We start from the raw sequence: 25,123 nt of genomic DNA on the forward strand, positions 1-25,123 counted from the left end.
TAAGTTCGATGCAGGAACCAGGATACTCAAAAGCCGGTGCTCTGGGACAACCAGAGGGATGGGATAGGGAGAGAGGTGAGGGAGGGTTCAAGATGGGGGGACACGTGTGCACCTGTGGCTGATTCATGTCAATGTATGGCAAGAACCATCACAATACTGTAAAGTAATCCTCAAATTAATAAATGAAAAAAAAAGGTAGCATTCCATTCAAATGTTTTCCACTCCTAGCTTTTAATTTTCCATTACTAACATGTCATTATATTATTGATACATCAGTAATAATTTTGTGCCTAACATTTACACTGCTCCATTTTTTAAAGTCAGATAAATTAGAGTAACAGAAGAAACATAATTACAGAAGAAATATAATGACTTTGTTTTTGCAAATTCACTTTCAGTCATATACATAAATTTCATATTCACATTTCAAATGTAATAATTTTAATGCCAACAAAGGCCCGTCTAGTCCAGGCTATGGTTTTTCCAGTGGTCATGTATGGATGTGAGAGTTGGACTGTGAAGAAAGCTGAGCGCCGAAGAATTGATGCTTTTGAACTGTGGTGTTGGAGAAGACTCTTGAGAGTCCTTTGGACTGCAAGGAGATCCAATCAGTCCATTCTGAAGGAGATCAGCCCTGAGATTTCTTTGGAAGGAATAATGCTAAAGCTGAAACTCCAGTACTTTGGCCACCTCATGCGAAGAGCTGACTCATTGGAAAAGGCTCTGATGCTGGGAGGGATTGGGGGCAGGAGGAGAAGGGGATGACAGAGGATGAGATGGCTGGATGGCATCACCGACTCGATGGATGTGAGTTTGAGTGAACTCCGGGAGTTGGTGATGGACAGGGAGGCCTGGCGTGCTGCGATTCATGGGGTCACAAAGAGTCGGACACAACTGAGCGACTGAACTGAACTGAACTGAATTTTAATTTGGATATATGTATAAGTTTTTTTTTAACCTGATAACTTATTTTTTCAGATGGTCACCTAACATTCCTCTGATTAGAAACAGTAGCATTTAACTATTCCCTAGCTGTTGGAACTACTTATAATCATCATAATTTTATTTGTATTATGGGCATTCTTAGAATAATCATCTTGCACACATTTTTTAATTAAAAAAATTTTAATCTAGGATAAATTCCAAGAAGCACAATTGTATCATGAAAAATATCTAAACATAAGCTATACTTTCCTGTATTTCTTTTGCACAGGCAATTCCTTGTTCTTAGTGCTTTCATTTCATTTCTTTAACTTTTTACAGTGGAAAAATTTCAAGAAACATACATGGAATAATGAACTCCCCTGTTCCTATGATTCAGCATCAAGAGTGCTGGTAACCAACTTGTTTTCTCTCTCTCCCACCGAGTATTTAAAAACACATTCCAAATATTGCCTACATATATGTCAGCTTGAATCGAATAAACTAACAAACTGTGTTTATGTAACTGCATGCATTATTACATCTAACATAATAGTTTATTAATATGCAACAGTAAGTCCATGTTCAAATTTCTTGTCTTAGAAACTGTGTGTCTACAGCTGAGTTAATGAGGATCTTTTAAGAGGCCTACAGGCTGCATCTGGCTGAAGCAAGTATAAATATTTTTACATGGATATAATTGTATCATTTGTTTTTGTTCAGTGCCTAAATCAAGTCATGTCCAACTCTTTGTGACCCCATGGACTGTAGCCCACCAGGCTCCTCTGTCTGTGGGGTTTCCCAGGCAACAACAGTGGAGTGGGTTGCCATTTCCTTCTTGAGGGCACCTTCCTGGACCAGGGATTGAAACTGTGTCTCTTTCATCGGCAGGTAGATTCTTTACCATGGAGCTCCCTGGAAAGTCCCAGTTGTATCATACATAGAAGTAAAACTTTTGTCCTTTTAGATCACTCACCATTCTTGGATAAATGTTTATATCCTTAGATAAACTTTTACAATGTTTTTAAAAATGTATGTTCCATTGGGTTAGACAGATAACCATATTCCTACTGTTCTCCAAGTTGTTTTTAATTTTTCATTACCACAAATAATGTTAAGTATATCAGTGAATAAAGGTGGTTTCATATTTAGCATTAGATTGGGTTCTTGGAAATGGATTTATCAGGTCAGAATAGAGTTAACAGTTTAGTAAATGTTTATTGTGAACAAGTACAGACGTTTTTTTTTTCCTTAATGAGATTTAAAAAAATTAATCATTTAAAGGCCTTATAATGCATTTCAGGGGATCTTCCCACCTCAGGGATGGAACCAGCGTGTCTCAGGCAGGTTCTTTACCACTAGTGCCAAGGCTGTAACAAATGCATTTCACAGTACTTCCCAAAAGGCTTGTATCAATTAATTGTACCTGTAATATTTGAGGGTACTATTTTTGCTACACAGTTTTCCCAGAACTGATGATTATATGTCTAATATTATTAATGTAATTGGAGAAAGGAAAAACATTTAGCACAGTGTCTGTCACATAGATACCCAGTACATGTTAGCTATAATTTTTTTAAATTTACTTATTTTTAAATTGAAGGATAATTGCTTTACAGAATTTTGCTGTTTTCTGTCAAACCTCAACATGAATCAGCCATAGGTATACATATATCCCCTCTCTTTTGATTAGTTAGCATTTTCATTATTATCATGAATACATCTAGTTTTTCTTCTAATTCTTTTAAGATGCCACTTTTAATATTTACCTCTTTAATCTATCTGGAATGTATTTTAATGTTCATCCACCTTAAATTTGTTTTAAGGTGCTATATGACATAAAGATCTCATGTTATTTTACCAAAAAGTCATTCCTTAATACCTCTGATTACAGAAAAATAGTCATTTTAAATGTGGGCTCTGAGCAAGACTATTTGGATTTGAATCTTGCATCTGCTACATCTTAACTTTGATTTGGGAAAAGTTAGTCAAGCAGAAAATAGCCTATAGCCTGACATACTATGCAGAACAGTTTTAAAAATGCTTTAACAGAGCTGCTGCTAAGTCACTTCAGTTGTGTCCGACTCTGTGCGACCCCAGAGACGGCAGCCCACCAGGCTCCCCTGTCCCTGGGATTCTCCAGGCAAGAACACCGGAGTGAGTTGCCATTTCCTTCTCCAGTGCATGAAAGTGAAAAGTGAAAGTGAAATTGCTCAGTCGTGTCCACCTCTTAGTGACCCCATGGACTGCAACCCACTAGGCTCCTCCATCCATGGGATTTTCCAGGCAAGAGTACTGGAGTGGGCTACACAAATGTATATAGGACATTTGAGCTCATAGCCACCTTAACTTCATTTTGTCTAAACAAATCACTTTCATACTTAATGGGAAGGCCATCAGCTTGAACAATCATCTTAAGACAGAATGATAGATTTTTTCTATCAACAACTGTTAAATAAGATTTCTTTCAACAGAAAAGAGATGTTAAGATAGGAAACTTTTTTATATCTTGCATTAAAGGAGTGGTAAAATGATTTTAAAGTTTTTAGCAGTCCACTGTGGCTCCTTTGCCTGTGTGTGAAAGGTCATCCCTGGTGGCTCAGATGGTAAAGAATCTGCCTGCAATGCAGGAGACCTGGGTTCAATCCCTGAATTGGGAAGATGCCCTGGAGTAGGGAATAGTCACCAACTCCAGTATTTTTGCCTGGAGAATTCGATGGACAGAGGAGCCTGATGGGCTATATAGTCCATGGGTACAAAAAGAGTCAGACACAACTTTGCCTGTGTGTACTGAAACCTTACAGGGTTGTACAGATTAAAGGAAATTACAGATATAAAGCCCTTCATTACTGTAATAGTGTATAAGGAATGCTTCATAAGAATTGTTATTACTGTTTATTAGGCTATCTTTTCCACTCTAATAGGAAATATCATTCATATAATAAATCCTTGGGCTTATCTCTAGGCTTTTTATTTAGTTCCCTTGGCTTCTAACAGCATCAAAATGTTTTAATGATTATACCTCTATATTTCGATATCTGACACCTTATTAGTTCAGTTCACTCAGTCATGTCCAACTCTTTGCGACCCAATGGTCTGCAGCACGCTAGGCTTCCCTGTCTATCACCAACTTCCGAAACTTACTCAAACTCATGTCCATCGAGTTGGTGATGCCATCCAACCATCTTATCCTCTGTCATGCCCTTCTCCTCCTGCCTTCAATCTTTAGCAGCATCAGAGTCTTTTCAAGTAAGTCAGTTCTTCGAATCAGGTGGCCAAAGTATTGGAGTTTCAGCTTCAGCATCAGTCCTTCCAATGAATATTCAGTACTGATCTCCTTTAGGATGGACTGGTTGGATCTCCTTGCAGTCCAAGGGACTCTCAAGAGTTCTCCAACACCACAGTTCAAAAGCATCAATTCTTCTGCACTCAGCTTTCTTTATAGTCCAACTCTCACATCATACATGACTACTGGAAAAACCATAGCTTTAACTAGACAGACCTTTGTTAGCAAACTAACGTCTTTGCTTTTTAATATGCTGTGCAGGTTGTTCATAACTTTTCTTCCAAGGAGCAAGTGTCTTTTAATTTCATGGCTGCAGTCAGCATCTGCAGTGATTTTGGAGCCCCAAAATATAAAGTCTGTCACTGTTTCCCCATCTATTTGCCATGAAGTGATGGGACCAGATGCCATGATCTTAGTTTTCTGAATGTTGAGTTTTAAGCCAGCTTTTTCACTCTCCTCTTTCACTTTCACCAAGAGGCTCTTTAGTTCTTCTTCACTTTCTGCCGTAAGGGTGGTGTCATCTGCATATCTGAGGTTATTGATATTTCTCCTGGAAATCTTGATTCCAGCTTGTGTTTCATCCAGCCTAGTATTTCTCATGATGTACTCTGCATATAAGTTAAATAAGCAGGGTAACAATATACAGCCTTGATGTACTGCTTTCTCGATTGGAACCAGTCTGTTGTTCCATGTCCGGTTCTAACTGTTGCTTCCTGACCTGCATACAGATTTCTCAAGAGGCAGGTCAGGTGGTCTGGTATTCCCATCTCTTTCAGAATTTTCCACAGTTTATTGTGATCCACACAGTCAAAGGCTTTGGCATAGTCAATAAAGCAGAAATTGATGTTTTTCTGGAACTCTCTTGCTTTTTTGATGATCCAGTGAATGTTGGCAATTTGATCTCTGGTTCCTCTGCCTTTTCTAAAACCAGGTTGAACATGTGGAAGTTCACGGTTCACGTATTGCTGAAGCCTGGCTTGGAGAATTTTGAGCATTACTTTACTAGCGTGTGAGATGAGTGCAACTGTGCGGTAGTTTGAGCATTCTTTGGCATTACCTTTCTTTGGGATTGGAATGAAAACTGAACTTTTCCAGTCCTGTGGTCACTGCTGAGTTTTCCAAATTTGCTGGCATATTCAGTGCAACACTTTCACAGCATCATCCTTTAGGATTTGAAATAGCTCAACTGGAATTTCATCACCATTTCTGTCCTTTATGGACTGACACCTTATAGAACTTTTAAAAGTTTTATTGGATATTCAGCATTTACTTTAAGAAGAGTGCCTCTGGGATTTTGATTAGAATTACATTATAAGTTCATTTGAGGAAAAATGACACCTATAGTTACAACTTTTCTTTTGACAGGAGCAGAGTATTTCTCTCCATACAAGCAGATATACTCTTCTGTTCCTCAGTAAACTTTTCAAGTTTCTCTCATGTAATTTGTTGTTAAGTTTAATCCTATATATTTTATATTTTCATTGTCAATATGTCTAGGATAATTTATTATTTTACAAATTCTAATGGGTTATTATTGGTATTTTTAAAGGCTACTTGTTTTTTAAGTTTATTTAAAGATCTGTTATGGTTTAAAACTCCACGTCTAACAGGTATTCACATTCAAAAAAATGCTGAGTTTTTGAGGGAGATGATGATTTCATTTGGAAATATCTTGTTTTGTGTAACATTTTGATGTTGAAAAATATGCAGATATATTTTCTTTCTTTTTCTGATTGCTTCCAAGCACAATGTCCCCATCCCCAATTTAGAGTTTCATTATAATTTTTCAAATTTTATTATGTAACTTTAGTGTCCTATTTAAAATTCTTGGAACCATATAGAATTTACTGATAAATGATATGAGTGTATAAACATTTTCCCCAAAATGACTAACAATACTCTTTACTGAATAGTTCTCCACTTTCTTACTGATTACAATTCTTCCTTTAAATAATAAAGAATAAGCTATGTAGTCTGCTTCATGAATCTACTTTGCTAAATGTAAGCAAAACAGAAGCTATGCTAATGTTTATAGATTTCTGTAATGTTTTCATATGTGGTTGGGCTAGATTCTCTCAATATTTTTTCCAGCAATTCCTTTTACATTTTCCCATTAATTCTTCCAATGGGCCGTACAATTATTTTAAGTTAACCAAATTCTTTTAGAACTTCAAGTTACATTGCACCAAACATAAACCAGTAGGAAGAACTGATATCGTAATGATTCTTACCATCCAGTAGTGCTGTTTTCCCATGTTTATTTAAATTTCCTTTTATATTTATCAATAACATTTCATAATTCTCATTCAATATTCCATAAGTATTGCACATTTCCTGTTAGGATTACTGCTGTGTATTTTCTGTTTGTGTGTGATGTATGAAAAGTGAATATTAAAAATTAAGGACTTACATTCATTCCTTTGTTAAATTTTATGTCCTTAGCAAAAGTAATAAGTATATGAAAGATGTAAAAAATATATAAAGTACAAAATTTATAAGTAACATACCAGGTGATGGAGATATGATACAGTCTCCTAAAAATTTATTTTCAGTAAGATCTCCTTTTATTTCAGTTTTTTTTAACAGTGTTTCAAAGTGAAAACGAAGAGGCACATCTAGAAAAATAAAGCAAACAAAAATATTTTCAGTGAAATCACTCTTCATACCGTCCCATATTAAGATTTAGAAAAATAAGCAAAAGCTTGAAACGTCACAACTATTAGAAGTTGCAAAATATTCTTTCCAAGTGTAAGCAATATTTTGGAAATTACTGATTATACATACTAAACAAAGACTATGAACAATTTCATAAACTAAAATAGTACATAAGGTGAACAAAAGTATAAACATTAAATACTACTTGCAGATGAAACAAATGCTCCCAAAAAGTCTTTAATAAAATATATAGTCAAACCTAAGTCCATTCCACCCACCCCTACAAACTCTGCATTTGAAATAATGAAGTTTCCAAAAGACATAATTATACAAGTTTAGTTACTTGAAGGAAAAACACTATAATACAGATGCAACCTTTTATGAAAATGTCATTTAACATTCCCTTAGTTTACTACTGTTATGAATCACAAAATTAAATCTACTTTTACGAAAATCAAAACATACTGACAATCTAGTTCTCTTCTCCTAAGTAGAGGCTTAGGAGAGTTGTTCAATTCACTACGTTTATGTTCCATATTCTCACAGCCAAAAGAGAAGCTAAGTAAATAAAACAGATGTGCTTCACATTTATTAACCAAAGCATGTTTTCTTCAATAAAGAATGCAAAAACAATCATCTTAAAAACTTTTTCCTAAGAAATATAAAGAAATATTTTATAAAGTGGTTGTTTATTCAAAGTTTTGCTACTGAAGATATTTTTAAGAGAACTAATTATGAATGCATAAATTAACATAGATCCAGAAAAAGTCTCAATTTTAAACAAAGAAGTAGGTTTCCCTCAAAATAATGTATTTTAATAGCAGATCCATACTCAAGTGTGGAAAAATATGCACACAAAAATGGGTTCATAAGTATCATCTTGGAAACTTTCCCATGGGGCAGGGGTAAGATAGCTTTCAATGCTATCACTATACTAAGACCATGAGAAAACTATATAACAAAATGAAAATAAGAATACAAATTAAATATACTGCATAAACATTTCAGGATTCTGATATTTCCAATTACCAAAACAAGTTTCTCCAAAGAAACATCACCTATTATGTAGAGTATCACCTCTTCTACCACTGTTCTTTAGTTGTTGGAAAACCTGACGGAAGTAGGGAAGGTGCTTGTTCTACTCATATACCTTCCTTAGAACCCACCCTGTAACCTGTGAGCTTTTAGTAAAGTTTCATAACACTTTATTCCATTTAATAGTTTATATCTCAGTTGTCGAATTGGAATGCAAGTACCTTGAGGGATTTATTTGCATTCATTTTCCTATCATACGTAGTATACAGCAGGTATTCAGATTTGTATTAAATGAACAAAAGAAGAAAGATAACCCTAACTAGTAGGTAAGGAAGCTAATCTTAATTTATTAGATGTAACATTAGTAGGATGAAAGATACTTATGCCAGATCTCAGGTTTTTTCATCAGAAACAAATTTACTAATAAGAAAACAGGAAGTAAAGAGTATGGTTAGGAGTATGGCTCTGGAGAATGACAACTTCAGGTCAAATCCTGTCTCCATCATTTACTAGCTGTGTACTCTTGAATGAGTAATTTAATATCTCTAAGCCTCAGTGTTCTTATATGTAAGATAAAGAAGACAACAATCACTCTCATGGGGTTGCTGCAAGAATTAGAGGAAAATGTAACATGCTTATAGGATCCAGTGTATTCTAAGATCAAATGTTGGCTGTGTTATTATTGTCATAAATATTTTTTCTTTCTTTTATTAAGGTTTCCTCAAAGATACAGTGAAACAGCTCCTACCAGGAGCTTACTTCAATGTATGGTATAGCTAAGAAACCATTGTAATACTGGTAAAAACCAAACTAAGATTCAGGGCAGGAATAGGTACAAGAAATGGTGCTTTACAAAGAGGAGCAGTCCCTGGGTGATTAGAACCAAAAGCTGAAAAGGAAACAAAAGCTCATTTGACATATCTTCCCATAAATAAATGAACTTGAGATAACCAGTGTGAAGAATGTTTTCTTTTTTTACCCTAAATATTTACTTCAGTTTCAATGTACATAAGACTGGAAACATTCAAACAGAAAACAGGAACTGGAGAGAAACTTAAAGCCATATTAGGGACATAGGGATGTAATGCCTCATCTGCTCCATTGTAGATTACTGGTATTTTTGAGGTTCAAAAGTTGAGTACGTCTAAAGATGGACAGTTTTCTTCTCTGAAATTCAATGCTGATTATAGATGGGGGAATACTATATGGTGGGAAAACTCCATGCAAAAAAAAAAAACACACATTAGAAAAAGAACCCTGACTTACTGAGAAACATTTCAATAGCATAGCCATATTATCAATAAAATGCTAAAAATTTAACACTCAAAGGGAGATCAAAAGCTAAGTACTTTGCAAAGTTAGTCAAAATGGTTTCCAAGGAATTAAAAAATCAACTTACAGAACATTAATTCATTAATTAATTTATAAGGAGGTTTACCTGATGGCAATGATAGAACAGAATGGAAAGAAGAATCTAACTCTGATACATGTTCTGTTAACATTTGAGACTTTGAATTGTGTTCACAGCTACTCCAAATTGAAGCTGACTGCAGGCAAGGCATCTGTGTGGTATTTAAAAACCTTGTTTCTTTTGAAGGCAAAGTCTGTAAGGAAAACAAGAATAATTATTTAAAGACTTCATTTTTTTTTGAAAACTGATTCAGAGAGAATATAACAGTTAAGAGTACAGTGTGTGAATGACATCAGCAAGAAGTCCTGGATTACTGAATCACCTTGGAGAGAGCACTTTATGAAAAAGATAAATGAGTTTGAACAACTTTAGGTCAAAAGAAAATGATTACACTTCAGATTAGTGAGAAATGCGACACTGAGCAGGTACCATGCTAAGAAGAATTGTGCCTATAGCTGACTGTTGAACACAGGCTTGAACTATGCAGGTCTACTTATATGCGGGTTTTTTTTACTTAATAGGTACTATAGTATTACATGAGCCATGGTTGGCTGAATCCTTGGATGCTGAACCACAAGACAGGGAGGAAGGCCAACTGACTATAAAGTTACGCATTGCCTTAGACTTTTTTTTTTTTGCTGTGTGGGGTTGATGCCTCTATAACCCCACCTTGTTCCAGGGTCAACTGTACTGTTTTCCTCCTTCTAATCTGTTATAACCAATGAGTGAAACTAGAGTCTGCTTTGAATTATAATACCAGGCAATATCTACCCTGGAACAATAGTGAAACACTATGAAGAATATCATATATATACATTAAATAAAACTGAATTTAAAATAAAACATTACTTACATTACCATATGTAAAATAGATAGCCAACGGGAATTTGCTGTATGGCTCAGGAAACTCAACAGGGGCACTGTATCAACCTAGAGGGGTGGATGGGAAGGGAATGGGAGGGAGGTTCAAAAGGGAGGGGATATATGTATACCTATGGCTGATTAATGTTGAGGTTTGACAGAAAACAACAAAATTCTGTAAAGCAATTATCCTTCAATAAAAAAAATAAAGATATGTATAAAATATGCAGTATGTTACATGAGTCTCAGTTTAAGGTAAAGTTAAGATTCCAGAAATCTCATGAAAATCATGTTGCTAAATAAAAAAGTTACACTGCTACATTAAAAATAAATAATGTTTAAATGTTGGGTTCTTAAATTATTTTTTTCTGGTTATAAGTAGTTGGGCTTCTCTGGTGGCTCAGACTATAAAGAATCAGTCTGCAATGTGGGAGACCAGGGTTCAATCCCTGGGTTGGGAAGATTCCCTGGAGAAGGAAATGGCAACCCGCTCCAGTATTCTTGCCTGGAGAATCCTATGGACAGCAGCCTGGCTGGCAAAAGTCCACGGGTCACAAAGAATTGGACATGACTGAGCAACTAACAGAGCAGATAAGGATACAACCAATGAAAAAATTCTATAAAACAGAAAAAATATTTTAAAAGTTAATATGAGTTTACTTGCGTTCCTTCTGTCACCTCTTACCTCCACCTACTACAGTATCATTAGGACTCTTTTTTTTGAAATGATATTTAAAATGCTCATAATAACAGAATTTTAGATGCTATTTAAAAAAAATTACTTTGTAAACTTACATTGAGTTTGTCAATTTTCTTGAGTTTGAGTTTCCTGGCTAACTGGCATGTTTTCTCTGTGTTTTGACAGAGAGAGGCATAGCCATGCCTGCCATAGCATTTAACTAGATTTCCTTTGGACTGTGAGCTCCTTGAAGGTTGGGACTATAATTTGTTCAATCCTGTATTCCTGGAACCTGACACAATCCCTAACATATGGTTGAAGCTTGAGTGCTGACCAAATGGATTTTATCTCATTTGCTCTTAAAAAAACTTAAGTGAATAGAATTTTCAAATACATGTGTGCCTAAGACTATTCCACTGGGGGAAAAATAGTTCCTGTTAATATATGCTAAAATTTATCATGTAATGACTTCTGTTTATATTGCATTGGCCAAGACTTAGGTCAGCTAATCATACTCAGCTGCAAGAAGTCTAGGAAATGCAGTCATTATTCTGGGTGGTCAAGCAAATTGATGATTTTGTAAGAAGATATAACATGGGGGACATGATAATAAAGCTGTGAGTTATTTCCAAAATTTATTCTAATGATGCTATATATCTATGGGAACAGTTGCAATTTCTTACCTTTACAAGATGCACTGGTACTTGTGACTCACTCTAGAATTATTTGTTCTTTTATGATGTAGTTCAAAAAGATATAAGGAACAATTATTTAAAATTACAAAGAAAAAAATGTGCTAACCTCTCTTTTTCCATGTATGGCTAGAACATTATGAATAAAATTTGGTGATAAAATCTGAATATTTACCATGTAATTAGTTTTCTCTTGCAATTTTTCCAAATCCAGGAAACCCATTAGCCAATTTGAAACTATCCTAAATAATTATGGAGACAAGTGAGGGGCATCTAGGAAAAGGCCTTTTTTCCCCTGCAGAGAAAGTGAAGCCCAGGAGGCTGAAAAGGAATGGATGGAGAAATAAGAGAAAAACCTGGAGATTCTTGCCAATAAAAATTCAAATGTCTAGAGGGAGTGATCAACAATACCATATGCTGCATAAGATTCAAGCAAAGTAAAGCCTGAAAACTATCCACTACATGTTTTAATTTTAGTAATGAACCGTTTCATATATACAAAAGTATATAATTTATAAGGGAGGTATAAAATAACGTTTAAAAAGCACCTATACACACTATCCTACTTTTAGAAACAGAACAATGCCAATACCTTTGATGACTTCTCTTCCTGTCTCGCCTCCACGAGCCTGTGATGAAGACTGCTACTTTCCTCCCAATATCTGTGTTGGCTTCCTCCCTGTTCTAAAACTCCTGATTTTCAGTTGGGCACATTTCCCAAGTGTCCTTGCATCTACAAATTACTAAATTCTAGTCAGAACACCATGAAGAGGAGTCATCTGTGAAACCTTTAGAAACTTCCCTTTAGAAGGTAATTTAGCACTCCATTCTTCCACCTATGATGGTGATCCCTGTCCCGCCCCAGTCTTGTGAGTAAGGGTAATGCTCAAAAGATCAAACAAAAAGTCAGGAGGAGCCCGGTTCCTAGGTAGGTTTTTCCATTAATCAAACATATTCTCTACAAGTCATGACAGTTTAGATTCTTTCATTCAGTCCTAAAACCTTGAACTATTTTTATTTATAAGGTTCCAAACATGCTGGATAGGCTCACCAGTTCAATATGAATAGAAATGGCCAAAAGACACATTGTTTTGTCCCTTATTATACAGTAAATGCTTCTAAAAATTTTTCATAATTAAAAATTACAAGGATTAAGAATGATTGCAGTTTTTTTCTGTATACACTTTATCAGAATATATGTCTTCTCTGCCAAAGTATTTTTTTTTAACTATGTTAATGTTGAACTTAATCATATACTTTTTATGAATCTATTGAAATGATTACTTGACTTTTCTTAATGTGGGTTACTACATTAACAAATTTATAAATGTCAAAGCAACTTTCAATTTTTCTTGAGGAATCTTGCTAGAGATTTAACAATTTCTTTGCAAAGAACCAGAAACTGGATTTATTTTCTATATTGCATATGGAAATTTTTGCGTATGTATATTTGTTCTTACGTTTCACTGATTCTGGTTTATTAGGATTGATAAAATATTTTGTCATGTTTTTCCCCTCAATTAACTTCAACTTATACATTCTTCTCTTTTCTTTTAGTGGTTTTCCTAGAGATTACAATGCATACGTAACTTAAGGCTTTTAGAGTATAAAACAAATTATTCCTTTGACCACTTCCCTGAAAACACTGGAACATTAGAACACTTTTAAACTCCATTCACTCTCCTCTTTGTTACTGTTGTAATGCATTTCAAGTCCATATATAGTTAAAACACTACATTATACTACCATTATTTTTATTGTCAACATTTATATTACCCATATATTTATTCTTTCCATTGTTCTTCACTTCTTTCTACAATTCTGTTTCCGTATAGGATCATGTTCCTTCTCCTGTTGTGTAGATTTGCTATCAACAAATTCCCTCCATTTTTATTTATTTGAAACTTTTGTATATCATCATTTTTAAGGATATTTTTATGGATATAGAATACCAGATTGACTTTTTTTCTTGCAGCACTTTAAGAATATTCACCTTTTCATCTGGTTTCCATTATTTCTACTCAGTGTGCATGCATGCTAAGTCACTTCAGTCATGTTAGACTCTGCAACCTATGGACTGTAGCCCTCCAGGCTCCTGTGATCATGAGATTCTCCAGGCAAGAATACTGGAGTGGCTTGCCATTTCCTCCTCCAGGGAATCTGCCCAACCCAGGGATAGAACCTGCATCTCCTACAGCTCCTGCACTGGCAGACAGGTTCTTTACCACTAGCGCCACCTGGGAAGCTCCTTCTACCCAGTAGTTAGGTCTTATTGTTGACCTCATGTGAAGGTAATATATCTTTTTTACCCTGACTACTTTTAACATTTTTCTATGTCCTCACTTTTTAGCAGGCCTCCTATGTCTTGATATAATTTCTATGTATTTGTTATTTTTGAGTTTCAGAGAATTTGTATCCATCAGTTGATGTCCTGCTTTAGTTTCGGAAATACTATTATCATCTGTTCAAATGTTGCTGCTGCTGCTAAGTCACTTCAGTCGTGTCCGACTCTGGGCGACCCCATAGATGGCAGCCCACCAGGCTCCCCGACCCCTGGGATTCTCCAGGCAAGAACACTGGAGTGGGTTGCCATTTCTTGCTCCCTGTTCAAATGTTACTTACCCCCTATTTTCTTTCCTTTCTTCTAGAGTCCAATACGGAGAAGGCAATGGCACCCCACTCCAGTACTCTTGCCTGGAAAATCCCATGGATGGAGGAGCCTGGAAGGCTACACTCCATGGGGTCACTGAGGGTCAGACATGACTGAGTGACTTCACTTTCACTTTTCACTTTCATGCATTGGAGAAGGAAATGGAAACCCACTCCAGTGTTCTTGCCTGGAGAATCCCAGGGACAGGGCATCCTGGTGGGCTGCCGTCTATGGGGTCACAGAGAGTTGGACACGACTGAAGTGACTCAGCAGCAGCAGCAGAGTCCAATAACATATATGGTTAATTTATTTCACTAATTCACAGTTCTCTAATTCTGTTTGTGTATTTTTTTTTCTATTTTTATCTCTGTGCTTCTATTTGAGTATTTAATCTTAATAAGTCTTTTGGTTCCTTAACTGTATCTTATACTCCCCTGGTGGCTCAGACGGTAAAGCATCTGCCTCCAATGTGGGAGACCTGGGTTTGATCCCCAGGTCGGGAAGATCTCCTGGAGAAGGAAATGGCAACCCACTCCAGTATTCTCGCCTGGAAAATCCCATGGACAGAGGAGCCTCTTAGGTTGTAATCCATGGGGTCACAAAGAGTTGGACATGACTGAGCGACTTCACTTTAGTCACTTTCACTGTATACTCCATGACGGCTTCCCTGGTAGCTCAGCTGGTAAAGAATCCACCTGAAATGCAGGAGACCTCAGTTCCATTCCAGGGACAGGAAGATCCCCTGAAGAAGGGACAGGCTACCCACTTCAGTATTCTTGGGCTTCCCTGGTGACTCAGCTGGTAAAGAATCCATTTGCAATGTGCGGGACCTGGGTTTGATCCCTGGGTTAGCAAGATCCCCTGGAGGAGGGCATGGCAACCCACTCTAGTATTCATGCCTGGAGAATGCCATGGACAGAGACTGGAGGGCTAGAGTCCATGGGGTCACAAAAAGACACGACTGAGTGACTAAGCACAGCACAGCATGCTCTTAACAGATAAGCATAATATATGCTCCATTACTAACTGTATCTTAGTAATCTGTCTGTTTTTCTCTCTTGAAGGCTAGTCATCTGGTCCTATCTTTTGGGATGCCTAGTAATTTTTGATTGAATGCCAGACAGTATATTTTTAAAAATCACAAAGGCTCCAAATGATGTAATCTTTCTCCACAGAGGATTCCCTTTCCCCACTGCTAAGCAGACAAACTGCGGGTTTCTCTCTTTAATCTACATGGGGAGTGCGCTCAGTTAACTATGGGTTGCTGCCCTCATATGGTTTTCTATCCCTAATTTGTTCTTGGCCCTTCAAGATTTTCAGTTAAGTGTTTGCTGTATTTTACAGACCTTTCCCTAATCATTCAGACTTTAAGAAAAAAATCTTAAGAGTACACTGAGAGTGCCACCCTTCTTTGAATGGGTTTTGTCACTGATGATTTTTTTAAGCCTACTGTTCTCTGCAGCCTGAGTATTTAGCCAGTGTTATGAGGAAAACATAAGCATAATATATGCTCCATATATATGCAAGAGTGAACATCGACATTCTAGGAATCAGCAAACTAAAACGGACTGGAATGGGTGAATTTAACTCAGATGACCATTATATCTACTACTGTGGGCAGGAATCCCTTAGAAGAAATGGAGTAGCCTTCATGGTCAACAAAAGAGTCTGAAATGCCGTACTTGGATGCATCTCAAAAACAACAGTATGATCTCTGTTCATTTCCAAGGCAAACCATTCAGTATCACAGTAATCCAAGTCTATGCCCCAACTAGTAACACTGAAGAAGCTGAAGTTGAACGGTTCTATGAAGACCTACAAGACCTTTTAGAACTAACACCCAAAAAAGATGTCCTTTTCATTACAGGGGACTGGAATACAAAAGTAGAAAGTCAAGAAACACCTGGAGTAACAGGCAAATTTGGCCTTGGAATACAAAATGAAGCAGGGCAAAGGCTAATAGAGTTTTGCCAAGAGAATGCACTGGTCATAGCAAACACCCTCTTCCAACAACATAAGAGAAGACTCTACACATGGACATCACTAGATGGTCAACACTGAAATCAGATTGATTATATTCTTTGCAGCCAAAGATGGAGAAGCTCTATACAGTCAGCAAAAGCAAGACCAGGAGCTGACTGTGGCTCAGACCATGAACTCCTTATTGCCAAATTCAGACTGAAATTGAGGAAAGTAGGGAAAACCACTAGACCATTCAGGTATGACCTAAATCAAATCCCTTATGATTATACAGTGGAAGTGAGAAATAGATTTAAGGGACTAGATCTGATAGATAGAGTGCCTGATGAACTATGGATGGAGGTTCTTGACATTGTATAGGAGACAGGGATCAAGACCATCCCCATGGAAAAGAAATGCAAAAAAGCAAAATGGCTGTCTGGGGAGGCCTTACAAATAGCTGTGAAAAGAAGAGAAGCGAAAAGCAAAGGAGAAAAGGAAAGATATAAGCATCTGAATGCAGAGTTCCAAAGAATAGCAAGGAGAGATAAGAAAGCCTTCCTCAGCAATCAATGCAAAGAAATAGAGGAAAACAACAGAATGGGAAAGACTAGAGATCTCTTCAAGAAAATTAGAAAAAAAAAGAAAAAGAAAATTAGAGATACCAAGGGAACATTTCATGCAAAGATGGGCTCAATAAAAGACAGAAATGGGATGGACTAACAGAAGCAGAAGATATTAAAAAGAGGTGCAAGAATACACAGAACTGTACAAAAAAGATCTTCATGACCAAGATAATCACGATGATGTGATCACTCATCTAGAGCCATACATCCTGGAATGTGAAGTCAAGTGGGCCTTAGAAAGCATCACTATGAACAAAGCTAGTGGAGGTGATGGAATTCCAGTGGAGCTATTTCAAATCTTGAAAGATGATGCTGTGAAAGTGCTGCACTCAATATGCCAGCACATTTGGAAAACTCAGCAGTGACCACAGGACTGGAAAAGGTCAGTTTTCATTCCAATCCCAAAGAAAGGCAATGCCAAAGAATGCTGAAACTACCACACAATTGCACTCATCTCACACTCTAGTAAAGTAATGCTCAAAATTCTCCAAGCCAGGCTTCAGCAATACGTGAACCGTGAACTTCCAGATGTTCAACCTGGTTTTAGAAAAGGCAGAGGAACCAGAGATCAAATTGCCAACATCCACTGGATCATTGAAAAAGGAAGAGAGTTCCATAAAAATATCTACTTCTGCTTTATTGACTATGCCAAAGCCTTTGACTATGTGGATCACAATAAACTGTGGAAAATTCTGAAGGAGATGGGAATACCAGACCACCTGACCTGCCCCTTGAGAAACCTATATGCAGGTCACGAAGCAACAGTTAGAACTGGACATGGAACAACAGACTGGTTCCAAATAGGAAAAGGAATACATCAAGGCTGTATATTGTCACTCTGCTTATTTAACTTATATGCAGAGTACATCATGAGAAACATGGGGCTGGAAGAAGCACAAGCTAGAATCAAGATTTCCCGGAGAAATATCATAACCTCAGATATGCAGATGACACCACCCTTATGGCAGAAAGTGAAGAGGAACTAAAAAGCCTCTTGATGAAAGTGAAAGAGGAGAGTGAAAAAGTTGGCTTTAAGTTCAACATTCAGAAAATGAAGATCATGGCATCTGGTCCCATCACTTCATGGGAAATAGATGGGTAAACAGTGGAAACAGTGTCAGACTTTATGTTTTTGGGCTCCAAAATCACTGCAGATGGTGACTGCAGCCATGAAGTTAAGAGATGCTTACTCCTTGGAAGGAAAGTTAGGACCAACCTAGATAGCATATTCAAAAGCAGAGACATTACTTTGCCAACAAAGATCCGTCTAGTCAAGGCTATGGTTTTTCCAGTGGTCATGTATGGATGTGAGAGTTAGATGGTAAAGAAAGCTGAGCGCTAAAGAATTGATGCTTTTGAACTGTGGTGTTGGAGAAGACTCTTGAGAGTCCCTTGGACTACAAGGAGATCCAACCAGTCCATTCTAAAGGAGATCAGTCCTGGGTGTTCTTTGGAAGGAATGATGCTAAAGCTGAAACTCCAGTACTTTGGCCACCTCATGCGAAGAGTTGACTCACTGGAGAAGACTGATGCTTGGAGGGATTGGGAGCAGGAAGAGAAGGGGACGACAGAGGATGAGGTGGCTGGATGGCCTCACCAATTTGATGGACGTGAGTCTGGGTGAACTCTGGGAGTTGGTGATGGACAGGGAGGCCTGGCGTGCTGCGATTCATGGGGTCGCAAAGAGTCAGACACGACTGAGCTACTGACTGAACTGAACTGAACTGATGAGGAAAACATTGGTCAAAAATGTTCTGAAGTGAAAACTGGCTGTGTGTTTCAGGTCTCAAAAAAGAGCCCAACAGCATCCCCCATAACCATCATCTACTAGCAACTGCACCAAATTTAAAAATTTCTGCCAAAGCTCCAGGACAAAAGTGGTTGCAGAAGCCAGCTATCCTAGGTGTTTCCCTCTGTGAACACATATGCTGAATCTTCTCCTCTAACCTGTATATTTTTCATTTATTTTTGTATCTTCCAATTCTTTTTTTTCCCCTCGGTTTTCTCGTATAAAATCGGGCATGAAAGAAGAATTATGTATAAGGTATTCATAAGTTGAAACAGTGTCTGGCACATAATAATTGCTTAATAACTATTAGCTATTATTATCTGACATTCTTATTAGAGATTACTGTTGCAAAAGGGACAAAATCAAGTAAAAATGCATACTAAATTATGCTTTTTATGAATTTTGCCCAGCTAAGGGATCATAACCTCTACAAATGATGATTCTAAATAATTATCCCAATCCTTTTACCTCTATTTCTTTTATCTTGTTGCTCTGACACAACAAGTAGTATAATAATTGCCTATAAAAGTGTGGAGGATAAAAATGGTACATAATGAATTCATAGATCTGGCTAAGGAGGTTTCTAGGCAGAATATTTAAGTGCCAATTGTTCACTTAACTGCCTATGATTAAGTATGGATGGAGTAATGAGCTTAGGCACAAAAGGAGCTAAGTTTTCAAGCAAAATTTAAAGAAAATACAGAACTAAGACTTGATGGGTTCAAAAATAAGACTGTTTCTCATTTACAGCCAGTCCAGACAGCAAAAGTTTCACACAGGAAGAAATGACATCAGTACAAAGGTCAAATCCAGAGAGCTGCCAGTAAAACTGTGGCCACAAAGTCAGGATCTCAGAGATGAGACTGGAAAACCAAGACGTTAGAAAGGTTTGAAACATGTTCACAGATCCTCGCATGTAGACAAGAGGGCTCTAAAGAATCTTAAAGGTGCGCCTTGTGCTACACAAAAAATGCCAGTAAGTATCTTCAGGGTATTGTCCCACAGCAGCCTCACACAAAGTCCAAAACCCAGTAAGGTGTGTGTTGAAGAGGTATGCAGATATGATATTTCTATAATGGAGTTTATTTCAATGTGATACATAGGAACACCATGAAGTTTTAGACTTGAACTTGTACTAGGACAGAAGCAGCTCAAAATGACAAGACCTCTGGGCTTTTAGTCTTTTACAGAGAGGAAGCATGCTGAGAAAACCACTACATATTTTAAAAGGTGCTTCTTTTTATGGAAAAGAAAAGATTACTCAGAGGATGTAGCCAGGAGTTGCTAGGGCAGAACTAATAGCTAAGAAAGAACCATTTCCAGAGGAACAGGCCCACATTAACAAACCTGCAACATGCAGTAACTGTGTATTTCAGAACTGCTATATTCTTCCCATTCCCCCTGTCTGAGCAGTATTTCTTCTGATTATCCCTGTCTCACTATTATATGTTGAGTATAAATCAAATAACTAATAACATTAGTTCACAAATCTTTCCATCCAGAGAAACCACACATGAGGAGCTAAACCTAAAGAAAAACACCTGGGGAGCCATACATAAAAAGTCTCAGTGCAGGTACCTGGACATGATTTAAGAGGATGATTTTAAGATTTTAAGCCTGAACCTAATGAGGTGATGAGATGAGAAATTGGAGGTCTTCAGGGGAAAATAAGTATTGGGGCTGAAACTCCAATACTCTGGCCATCTGATGCAAAGAACTGACTCATTTGAAAAGACCCTGATGCTGGGAAAGATTGAAAGTGAGAGGAGAAGGGGATGACAGAGGATGAGATGGTTGGATGGCATCACCAACTTGATGGACATGAATTTGAGTAAACTTCGGGAGTTGGTGATGGACAGGGAGGCCTGGTGTGCTGAAGTCCATGGGGTCTCAGAGTCGGACACGACTGAGCAACTGAACTGAACTGAACTGAACTGACAGGAAAAGATTAAGTCATTTTTACATATGAGAGAGATGTCAGTAATTGGGAATCAGAGATGGTCAATGGTAGTCCCTACTGATGGCTCCTAGTACTCTTGCCCTTGAATAGTTTCTCCCACATTAAATCCTACATGGATTCCCTTTAACCAATAAAACCACACTATTCCACACCTAAGTCTTAAAAAGCACTGACAGCTTTCATATTTGCATTTTTGAGAATCTGGATCACCAGGTAAAACTACTGTGCTCAAGAAAAATCTGGTGGAGAAGCTCCATGGAAAGGCTCTGAGATTACATAAAGAGAGAATGAAACCCAATTATTCAAGCCCATTCAAAACCCTAGATAACTCCAGCCCCAGCTGCCATCTCACTGTAACTGTATGAGACCCCTTAGACAAGACTGAAAGAAGAACCACTCAGGTAATTTACAGAATCATGAGGTTATAAATTGTTTTTAAACCACTAAATTTGGGGATGGTTTATTATGTAAAAAGAGATGACCAAAATAAGGATGGGCTAACTCTGTGTAGCATGAATCCATATATACTTCTATAGTGAAGAAGATACGTATCATGATCAATCTTTGCACACATATACATGTAGCATCCACCATCACCATGACCGAGATACACAGCAGTTCCAACAACCCAGAAATCTTGGCTGTACCCTTTCCTGGTCAAGGACTTTTCAGTGCAAGTCCTACCACTTGCACTGAAGTAACCACAATTGTAAGGTCTATCACTGCTAACTTTTATCTATGTTTAATATACAGTATGTACTCTTTTCTTTCAGCCAACGTAATTCTGGGAAACACATCTACACTATTGAAAAGCAGCCTATCCTTTTTATGGATATGACACAATTCTGCCAATAGATATTTAGATTGCTCTAGTTTCAGACTTTAATAAGTAAAGCTATTACAATGTTGCTTCAGTTGTGCCCGACTCTTTACAACCCTATGGACTGTAGCCCAACAGGCTTCTCTGTCCACAGGATTTTCCAGGCAAGAATACTGGAATGGGTTGCCATTTCCTTCTCCAGGGGATCTTCCCAACCCAGGGATCAAACTTGCACCTCTTATGTCTCCTGCATTGGTAGGCGGGTTCTTTACCACTAGCGCTACCTGGGTGGGAAGCTATTACAATAATTCTTATATATGTCTTTTTGTGTATAAATGTATTCATTTCTCCTGGGAAAGTTCCTAAGAGTAGAACTGCTGAATTATAAGGATATATGTATGCAGTGTATTTCACTGTGGTTTTAACTGCATTCCTTTGATGAGTAATAATTTTAAACATTTTTATATACTTGTTCATTTGGATATCCCTCCTCTATAAAAGACCTGTTCAGTTTTCTGTTTTTTTTATTTAAAAGAAGTTCTTACTGTGGCAAAATACACATAAAAGTTTACTATTTTAACCATTTTAAAGTTTACAACTCTGGGTTATGCCTATTTTTAATTGGATTGCTATTTTCTTATTTTTTAGGAATAAATTAAATTATTAATGACTTCCCTTGTGGCTCAAACAGTAAAGAATCTGCCAGCAATGCTGGAGACCTGGGTTCAATCCCTGGGTCAGGAAGATCCAATGGAGAAGGGCATGGCAACCCATTCCAATATTCTTGCCTGGAGAATCCCATGGACTGAGGAGTCTGGCGGGCTACAGTCTGTGGGGTCACAAAGAGTCAGATACGACTAAGCAACTAACACCTTCACTTTCACAATTATTAATATATTCAGGATACAACATCTTTGTTGGATATATATATATATAGAGAGAGAGAGAGAGAGAGACATACAAATATAAACATATAGCAAGTGTCTTAACTCAGTGTATGCTTTATTGATCTTTTTGATGCTGTCTTTAATGGAAATAGGTTCATAATTTTAACAAAGTCCAAATTAACAATTTTCCTTTTATGATTAGTATTGTTTATATCCTGTTTAAGAAGTTGACTATCCCCAAAGACATGAAGATATTGTTTTCTTCTAGTTTTATTGTTCTCCTTTCACATTTAGGTCTATGATTTACCTTCTTTTTTTCAGAAGGTTAGTACATGTTTGTTACTCAGTAGCTCTATCGTGCATTGCCTGACTGTAAAATTTTGAGGGTCTAAAAACTTTCATTTTGTGCAGTTTCTGACCCTTTCAATCTAAGCCAGTAATTGCTATTAATATAACATTTTCAAAAACCTAGTGGGTCTCCCCTGTATGTCAAGATGACCCCTCTCATTAGACAAGAGGGTTTTCCCTAGATCTTATCTAAATAATGCCATCTCTGTTTCCTGAGTTCAGTTCAGTTGCTTAGTCGTGTCCAACTCTTTGTGACTTCATGGACTGCAGCACACCAGACCTCCCTGTCCATCACCAAGTCCCAGAGTTTACTCAAACGTAGGTCCATAGAGTCGGTGATGCCATCCAACCATCTCATCCTCTGTCATCCCCTTCTCCCACCTTCAATCTTTCCCAGCATCAGGGTCTTTTCAAATGAGTCAGTTCTTTGCATCAGGTGGCCAAAGTATTGTAGTTTCAGCTTCAGCATCATTCCTTCTAATGAATATTTAGGACTGATTTCCTTTAGGATGGACTGGTTGGATCTCTTGCAGTCCAAGGGACTCTCAAGGGCCTTCTCCAACACCACAGTTCAAAAGCATCAATTCTTCAGCACTCAGCTTTTTTTTATAGTCCATCTCTCACATCCATTCATAACTACTGGAAAAACCATAGCCTTGACTAGACAGACCTTTGTTGGCAAAGTCATGTCTCTGCTTTTTAATATGCTGTCTAGGTTGGTCATAACTTTTCTTCCAAGGAGCAAGTGTCTTTTAATTTCATGGCTGCAGTCACCATCTGCAGTGATTTTGGAGCCCCAGAAAATAAGATCAGTCACTATTTCCACTGTTTCCCCATCTATTTGCCATGAAGTGATGGGACTGGATGCCATGATCTTAGTTTTCTGAATGTTGAACTTGAAGCCAATTTTTTCACTCTCCTCTTTTACTTCATCAACAGGCTTTTTAGTTCTTTGCTTTCTACCATAAGGGTGGTGTCATCTGCATATCTGAGGCTATTGATATTTCTCCTGGCAATCTTGACTCCTGCTTGTGCTTCATCCAGCCCAGTGTTTCTCATTATGTACTCTGCATATAAGTTAAATAAGCAGGGTGACAATATAAGCCTTGACATACTCCTTTTCCTATTTGGAACCAGTCTGTTGTTCCATGTCCAGTTCTAACTGTTCCATGTCCAGTTCTAACCTGTATACAGATTTCTCAAGATTTCTCAGATTTCTCTATTTCCTGGATTCAGCTAAATTGGATCCCAGTGTCATATGCATAATCTCTCTAGCAAAAAATTGTCCAGCCACATCTTGGATTCTCTCCAGAGCATGCTATATAATTTTTTGCAGAAGCATGAGAATTTCCCAAATTATCAAATTCTGGTTCCTTTTTGCCTAACAGTTTCTTCCTCAATTTATCTATATCCTCTGATACATGCATGCTAAGTCAACTTCAGCCATGTCTGACTCTTTGAGACCCTATGCACTGCAGTCCTCCAGACTCCTCTGTCCATGGAATTCTCCAGGCAAGAATACTGGAACAGGTTGCCCTTCTCCAGGGGATCTTTCTGATGGAGGGATTGAACCAGCATCTCTTACATCTCCTGCATTGGCAGGCAGGTTCTTTACCACTAGCACCACCTGAGAATCCCATATCCTCTGATATTTTAACTATAAACAATAAGTAGAAACCAGACTGCAAATTCCACACTTTGCTTGATAATTTGTTTAGCTAAATATCCAAGAATTCAATGGTTACAAGCTCTGATTTCCATTCAGCAGTAGAGTATTACTCAACCAACTTTTCTACCATTTTATAACAAGGATCACTTTCCTTCCAGTTTCTGGTAACATCTGATGTTACCAGAAATCTTACCAGAATCATCTTTAACATTCATATTTCTTTCTAGTAACATTCTGCTCATGACAATACGTCTATTCTCTAAGATGACAGCACCTTTGTCTTCTATCCTCTTCACTTCCTTTTGAGTTTTCATCTGAATCTAGACTTGATTATCACACACCTCAAAATTCTTCCAACCTGGATCCAATTACCCAATCCAAAAGTCACACCCACAATTTTATGTATCTATTAAAGCAGTATTCTACTTCTAGGAACCAAACTCTATATCAGTTTCCTAGGGCTGTCATAACAAACTGCCATAAATTAGGCAGCTTAAAATCACAGAAATTAATTTTCTCACAGTTCTGGAGGCCTAAAGTCCAAAACTGAGGTTTTATCAGTGCCGAGCTTCCTTTGAAGGCTGTAGGGAAGAACTGTTCCTTGCATCTATCAGCTTCTGGTGGCTCCTGATGTTCCCTATTCCCTAGCTCTAATCTCTGCTTCTGTCCTCACAAATGCTTCTTTTCTGTATCTCTGTGACTCCAGCCTCTCTCTCCCTTCTCTTATAAGCATACCAGTCACATGATTTAGGACCCATCCTAACCCCTAAATGATCTTATTTCAAGATCTTCAGCTTAATTATACATACAAAGACTCTATTTCCAAATAAGGTCACTGTAACAGTTTGCTAGCTCTATCATAACAAAGTACCATA

At 37.4% G+C, this 25,123-nt stretch overlaps 1 protein-coding gene across 9 annotated transcripts in view; it reads right to left on the reverse strand.

Moving 5' to 3' along the window:
* The window catches only part of KANSL1L (KAT8 regulatory NSL complex subunit 1 like), a 125,559-nt gene that overhangs the window by 13,933 nt on the left and 86,503 nt on the right, over positions 1 to 25,123 (reverse strand). For all 9 annotated transcript variants that reach the window (XM_070771482.1, XM_070771460.1, XM_070771479.1 and 6 more), the window contains 2 exons: positions 9,336 to 9,501; positions 6,715 to 6,822 (listed from right to left, as the gene is read on the reverse strand). In XM_070771482.1, the coding sequence (XP_070627583.1) occupies positions 6,715 to 6,822; positions 9,336 to 9,501 (274 nt within the window). The remainder of the gene's footprint in view (positions 1 to 6,714; positions 6,823 to 9,335; positions 9,502 to 25,123) is intronic.

This window comes from Bos indicus, chromosome 2 (assembly GCF_029378745.1).
Source record: "Bos indicus isolate NIAB-ARS_2022 breed Sahiwal x Tharparkar chromosome 2, NIAB-ARS_B.indTharparkar_mat_pri_1.0, whole genome shotgun sequence".
Taxonomy (NCBI): domain Eukaryota; kingdom Metazoa; phylum Chordata; class Mammalia; order Artiodactyla; family Bovidae; genus Bos; species Bos indicus.